Source organism: Crocuta crocuta, unplaced genomic scaffold (genome assembly GCF_008692635.1).
Source record: "Crocuta crocuta isolate KB4526 unplaced genomic scaffold, BGI_CrCroc_1.0 scaffold299, whole genome shotgun sequence".
In the NCBI taxonomy this organism is placed as follows: Eukaryota; Metazoa; Chordata; class Mammalia; order Carnivora; family Hyaenidae; genus Crocuta; species Crocuta crocuta.
In genome coordinates, this window is record NW_027532747.1 from 10,446,520 (window position 1) to 10,453,594 (window position 7,075).

Genomic DNA, 7,075 nt, shown 5'->3' on the forward strand with positions numbered 1-7,075 from the left:
TCTCAGAGACTCCCGACTTCCAGGAAACTGCTGAGAGCTGTGGTTTTCCAGAGTTCGTGTGTGACCTGTTCAGGTAGGAGCAGGGTGTTGAACGAAAGCCGATCAGAACAGCTCCCTCTTCCCAGGACCCTGGCTACAAAGTGAATGTTGAGTCTAGAGGACTAGACTCAGCCCTTGAACTTGGGACAGACTGTCAGTCCCACATCTTCCTTGTTAAGGAAGCGGGGCTTGGGGCACCTGGGGGACTCCGGCAGTTAAGCATCTGACTCTTGATTTTGGCTCAGGTCATGATCTCATGGTTCGTGAGTTCGAGCCCCACGTTGGGCTCTGCACTGACGTCATGGAGCCTGCTTGGGATTCTCTCTCCCTCTTTTTCTCTCTGTTCCTGCCCCACTTGCTCACTTGCTCTCTCTCAAAAATAACAACTTAAAAAAAAAAAGAAGAAGAAGAAATGGGGCTCAGCAAGGGCCCGTGTCTGTCAGCAGAGTCCGCTCGTCTAACCAGATGAGGTTTTTTTTTTTTTTTTTAACAAGGGAGATGTCTTCATTCCCTGGGCAGCACAGACCCCGAGGAAGCGTCTACCGAGGAAAACACCGAATTCAAACATTTTCTTGATCTGCGGTTTTTCTTTCACTAGAGAATGCCCATTTGGCCCAGCCCAGTGAAAGGTGGGGGTGCTGAAAAGTGGACATGCACCCTCCCACCCGCACACAGTGGCCTCACCCCTGCAGCGTGTGTTTCAGCCAGAACCCTTGTTGTGAACCGGGTGCCTTCTTCATTTGACGGTTCTCGTGTGTGTTTTTCCTGAGCAGGAGCTGAGAGAGGACAACATCATTTTAATCGAGACCAAGGCCATGCTGGAGGAGCAGCTGACCGCGGCCCGGGCCCGGGGCGACAAAGTGCACGAGCTGGAGAAGGAGAACCTGCAGCTGAAATCCAAGCTTCACGACCTGGAACTGGTACTGCCGCTTCCTGCCCCTACATCCGAAACAGACCAGGGTGGTGTCGGGTTTGTGCTGTGCCCTTCTCCGGGCTTTCACCCCTAGGCCTTTGTCACTGCTGCTGCCATGGTGGCTCGTGTGCCATGGAGGGCAGCTTGCTAAGCTCAGCACGCCTGAGTGGGCAGCACTCGACGCCCACGACACGAGACTCGACCGCTTCTGCATTTCTGTAGGCACGTCTGTTGCAGGAAGGTCCTTGCTGGCCTTCATGGTGAGCTGTGATTTTGTGAGTCTCTGTACAGCCTCTCCAAGGCCTGCTCGAGGACCCCAGAGCCCCCTGGCATCACGTTCCTTGCTTTATTTTATTTTATTAAAAAAAATTTTTTTTTAATTTATTTCTGAGAGAGAGAGAGACAGAGACAGCGTGAGCAGGGGAGGGTCAGAGAGAGAGGGAGACACAGAATCTGAAGCAGGCTCCATGCTCTGAGCTGGCAGTCAGCACAGAGCCCGACGTGGGGCTCGAACCCACAAACCGTGAGATCATGACCTGAGCCGAAGTCGGATGCTCAACCGACCGAGCCACCCAGGTGCCCCACGTTACTTGCTTTAAGTTCCTGTGTGGTGCGTCACTTTGTCGAGGTAGCATTCCGTTAGGGACCTCGGGTCTGTGTTTGTTACCTATAGGTCACTGGGCTAGGGTAGCTTATAATGGCTGTAACACGCAGCTGGTCCTGTGTTGGAGAGGTTTCCTTGCAGCTGGGTGTTTTGGGAGTCGGTGCACGGCGTCCCTTCATCCTGGGGGAACGAGGGCAGGTGCCTGGGGGCTGGACCCTGTCCAGCGGAGCCCCCAGCCACAGCCTCACTCCCTCGCTCTTCCTGCCCCAGGACCGGGACACAGATAAGAAGCGAATTGAGGAGCTGCTGGAGGAGAACATGGTCCTCGAGATAGCCCAGAAGCAGAGCATGAACGAGTCGGTGCACCTGGGCTGGGAGCTGGAGCAGCTGTCCAAGAATGCAGACCTGTCCGACGGTGGGTAGCGCCCAGGGTCCCTGGCTGCCCTGGCTGCCTCAGCTTCCTCGCCTGGGAGCTGAGCCCTTGGCTCAGAATCTTCCGTGTCGGTCTAGCCACTCACCCCAAGTAAATAGGGTTTCCTTCAAGAGCCATTTGGAACAATTTCATCGCCTTTCTCCCCAAGGAGAACATGAGGGATCTGGCAGCCTCGGGGTGGGGACATGAAATGCAAATTAAGCGTTGCCAGCTTTCTCGTTTCCCATATGGACAGTCCTAGGAGCTTCCAGATTACAGCACGCTGACCCCCAGAGGACGTGTTAGGGCTCTGTGTGGATGATTGAAAGCCCTGGATGGCAGGTGACATCCCCAGTGGTCATTAATCTCCACTGTACACGGACCCTGGGTGTTCTTTCCTCTGTTCATTTGCATAATTGGGCAAGATGGATGCAGTCTGTTTTCTGTCTCTCTGGGTGGGGATCGCTAAGTGGCTGCTCCTCACAGGACCCAGGCCTCTTCCCCTCCCCCCTGTGCCCAGCACCCCAGGCGAGGCGTTGGCTGGGGGACGGGTGGGCGGGGCAGCAGGAAGCTCCAGTGCTGGGCAAACAATAAGCCAGTTCCTTTGTTCAAAAATAGTACACGTATACCTTATAGTGTGAGTTACTGTTTACTTAGGACTGTACAGAATGTGGGCAGGGTAATGGGTGGGCTTCAGGGTGGCTTTTTCATTTCTGGTAAACATCCCTAAGCATAACGGAAGGGTTGCTGAAAGCAGCTGAGTATTTCTTCTCTTCAGGCTCCAAACGTAAAATCAGTTGATTAAACTATTAATCCATGTGAGAAGTTAGTTCTGCCTGTGCTGTGGTGCCCCCGGGCCGTGGTGGGGCCTCAGGGCTGTGGGGCGGGGGTTTGATTCGCGTGGATTTCAAGTCCTGGGAGTTCAGGTTCCCTGGGGAGGACCGCTGCCCCCTGGTGGGGCAGAGCGGTAGTGCAGGCTGCCTAGGACAGTCTCAGACCAAACGTGAGTGTTTCCGGGAGAGACCAGGGGCGGCTGTTGGAGTCGGAGGCCTTACCCATTCAGACAATGGAGTGCGTTTGTGAGCCCTTTCAGGTCAATAATTATGATTTATTCTTGGTGTTCCCATTCCTAGTGCTTTAGCTGGGAGCTCGCGGGCCTTGGTTTGCACGGTGTCATGTGAGCAGAGCTCGAACGTGCTTGTGCACGTATGGTGTGGTGGCTTCTCGAATCAGAGCTGGTTGGCTAGCTGAGTTTCCTTATCTGCAAAATGGGGGTAATGCCACCACCTCACAGATGGCCGTGAGTACCCAGTGACAGGAGGCGGTGAAGCAATACACTGTGCCTGGTCCACAGGCCCTCTGGGAAGGGCTCCTTTCTTCTGGTCTTCTTTCTTGCTCTTGCCCTTGAGTCAAAACCTCCCTCTCCCACACGCTCACACACACAACCTATCTCACAAATCTGATTGCTGGAGGTGCTAACGAGTGAAACGCTCTGTCAAGAGCCATCGGTGGTTTTGTGATAAACTCTTGTGTCCTCATTATCTCTGAGGCCTTGCCTTTCACTGAAGGGGAAATGAGGCTTGTGACCAATTCCTTTGTTCGCCTCATGGAGCCTTCACATTTTTCCTCCATGAGTACAGAGCTTCAGTTTGGGATGATGACCAAGTCCGCAGATGGACTGTGGGGGTGGTTGTATCTAGCCAGCAAGAATGTATCTAATGCCGGGGAACTGAACTGACAGTGATAAAAATGGTAAATGTTATGTTCCGTGTATTGCACCACAATGAGAAACATGATTTTCCCCATGAGTGCTGCCCGCGTGATCACAGGTTCTGAGGCCGTGGGGTTTTTAGGTCGGGTTAGTTGGAATGCAGCGCAGTCAAGGCAGAACCCGCCGCGCACACGTGTTTACACATCGGGAGCACGTGTGCTCGGGGCGGCGGCGCTGCGGACGCTCCACCCACCCCACTGCTGCCTGCCTGTTATGGCCTGGGGTCCTGAGGACACGTTGGCTTGTTGGGTGCTCTGTCCTTGGTGGGTGACGAGAAGTCAGAGGGATACAGATGCTTTCCAGTTTTTAAGATCACGCAGAGGATCCAGACACACATTTGTTTCCAGTTTAATGTTTTGATTTTTTTTTTTTTATTTACTTCTGAGAGAGAGAGAGAGACCGCGGGAGCAGGGGAGGGTCAGAGAGAGAGGGAGATACAGAATCTGAAGCAGCTCCAGGCTCTGAGCTAGCTGTCAGCACAGAGCCCGACGTGGGGCTAGAACCCACGAACTGTGAGATCATGACCTGAACCGAAGTCAGATGCGTAACCGAATGAGCCACTCAGGTGCTCCCATTTGTTTCTGGTTTAATGTACTTGCTGTGAGAGTCGTCCCCTGTCGGTACCTCCAGGCCCCGGCGGGATGAATGAGTAGTGGGACGGGGGGTGTATTAGCTGTATGGTGTGGTGAGGCTCCCAAAGCTGAGTGTGTGGTGCTCACAGGACAGAAGAGGGCAGGACGGCCCCGATCCCTTCTCTCAGGGGCTTTCACACACAGTCCTTTTTCCTTTCCCAAAAAGCCCCTTGAGTTACCCAGTACCATTCACCTGCTGTGGCAGGAGGGGGCTGAGAACTCCTGTCCCTAACTCTTGGGTTCCTTCACTTGTGTTTGAGCTGCTTTAGAAGCAGAGTAGATAATCTGCCTTTTTCTGTCTTTGGCTCACATTTTCATATCTTAGAATTTTAAAGCAATTTATATATATATGCGCGCGCACACACACCGTCTTGCTTTTTATTTTGTTTAAAAAAATTTTTTTTTATTTTTTTTATTTCTAGGAGAGAGAGAGACAGCGTGAGCAGGGGAGGGTCAGAGAGAGAGGGAGTCACAGACTCTGAAACAGGCTCCAGGCTCTGAGCTGGCAGTCAGCACAGAGCCCGACGTGGGGCTCGAGCCCACGAATCGCGAGATCATGACCTAAGCGAAAGTCGGATGCTTAACCGACTAAGCCACCCAGGCACCCCCTGTCTTGCTTTTTTAAAGTACAATTGTGAAATTAGAAAATCTCTGTCAAAAGGATGACAGGTGCCAGGCATCCGTGCCCACACAGCTCCTGACTGCTCGTGGCAGACATAACTAGTCGATTATCCTGCCCCTCATGCTGAACCTTCCAGACCCAGCCCAGAAATGGCACCTGTTTGCCCTCTCTGTTGGTCTGTACAGTCCTTGAGTGCACAGTCCAGTTAGCTTGGTAAAAACAGTTCACTTAGTCTGTGACTTTTGCACTGGCCCCTTCTCTATGAGCTGCTTTCCTCTTAAGCACCGGGTTGCTCCCCCAGACCCCGGCTGAGCCCGCAGAGGGACCGGAGAAGGTCTCTAGGGTGCTGACCGCAGCAGCGCCGCCTGGGCTGGGGGCAGAGACTGGAAGCAGAGGCTCCTGGAACCTGGGCTCTGACCCGACTTTGCCTTTCAGCCTCCCGGAAGTCATTTGTGTTTGAGCTGAACGAATGTGCCTCCAGCCGCATCCTGAAGCTGGAGAAGGAGAACCAGAGCCTCCAGAGCACCATCCAGGGGCTGCGGGACGCGTCCCTGGCACTGGAGGAGAGCAGCCTGAAGTGCAGCGAGCTGGAGAAGGAGAACCAGCAGCTCAGCAAGAAGGTAACCCCTGCCAGAGGGGGGCGCCCTCCTCCCGCAGCCCTTGTCTGCAGTACGCAGCCGGGCGGCGCGTTCAGGGGGTCGTGAGTGTGCACAGCTGGGAAAATGCAGGATCCACTGCAGCCACAGTTCATTGTAATACAGGGATGAGCGTGTCCTTGACTGGAGGCAGCATGTGCCTTGCTGTCTTCATCTGTGAAATGGGGTTAATGGGGGTTATAAGGATTATATGGGTTAGCAGAGGTAAAGGGTTGGGCACGTGCATAGTAAGTGCCCTATGAAAAGAGACAGCTCACTTTAAAAAGTATAGGACAGGGACGTCTGGGTGGCTCAGTCGGTTGGGCATCCGACCTCATGATCTCACAGTTTGTGGGTTATAATCTCACAGTTAGTGGGTTTGAGCCCTGCGTTGGGCTCTGTGCTGACAGCTGAGAGCCTGGACCCTGCTTCAGATTCTGTGTCTCCTTCTGTCGCTGGCCCTTCCCTGCTCATGCTGTGTTTCTTTCTCTCCCTCTCTCTTTCTCAAAACAAAACAAACATTAAAAAAAAAAAAAAAGATAGGATAGGGCACATAGACATGTATGTGTGTGTAGGACATTGATGGACAATTTTAGGGCAAGGTCAGAGTTCACTTCTTTCTCTTGGTTTATGGGATGAGGAAGAAGAAAGGACTGAATTGCATTCGCCGTTCAAAGGACAACTGCTGGGTCTTCAAATTAGCCCTGTAGAGCCCCGACCTCTGGGGGGACAGGCAGAGGCTCGCAAACCATCTATGTTCTCCAGTTACGAGGACCCCCGTTCACATGGGGGCTGCAGTCTCGGGTGCACGAGGGGCTGAGAGCCAGGGCTTGCCTGCATGTGTTGGCCCCAGGGCCTGGGTACACCTCGCCCACGCTGCAGACAGCATACCGCTTGTGGGCTCTCACCACACCAGCTGCCAGATTGCAACGGAGGGAGAGGGCAAGGGCGCCCTTGCCCGCTGACCTCCGAGCAGGACCAATGCTTTCGGCCACCTGGGTGTCTGTCCTCACCTGCCCACCAGTCTAGCTGGCCGCCTTTACTGAGGCTGCATCGGCAGGGGGAGGAGCTTGGGCTGCAGGCAGGAGACTGGGTCCCCCTGGGGTGCTGGCTCTGCCCATGCTTCCTCTCTGGGTGAGGCTTGGGGCAGCCCCTCCTTCTGTGAAACGATCTCTCCAGTCCCCTCCTGGGATCTCCCAGGCTCCTAATTCACCCTCCGTGTCCCTTTGAGGCATTGTGTGCTCTGCAACGTGGTAGCTGCCAAAGTCTGTCATCGCCTTTCACGGGACAATGGAAAACGCCCTCTTGTGCTCTTTTAATGCGGAACAGCGTGTGGAGGGTGACTAGAGGGCTGGGTTTTCAGATTCACGCGGGCCTAGCACAGGAAATGTCTTTATAAATGGCAATCAGACCTCAGCCAAGATTAAGAAAAAAAAAAAAAAAAAAA

At 53.8% G+C, this 7,075-nt stretch overlaps 1 protein-coding gene across 2 annotated transcripts in view; it reads left to right on the forward strand.

The window, feature by feature from the left end:
* The window catches only part of CCDC88C (coiled-coil and HOOK domain protein 88C), a 129,060-nt gene that overhangs the window by 80,621 nt on the left and 41,364 nt on the right, over positions 1 to 7,075 (forward strand). For both annotated transcript variants that reach the window (XM_077780868.1, XM_077780869.1), the window contains exons 11-13: positions 813 to 959; positions 1,827 to 1,971; positions 5,429 to 5,613. In XM_077780868.1, the coding sequence (XP_077636994.1) occupies positions 813 to 959; positions 1,827 to 1,971; positions 5,429 to 5,613 (477 nt within the window). The remainder of the gene's footprint in view (positions 1 to 812; positions 960 to 1,826; positions 1,972 to 5,428; positions 5,614 to 7,075) is intronic.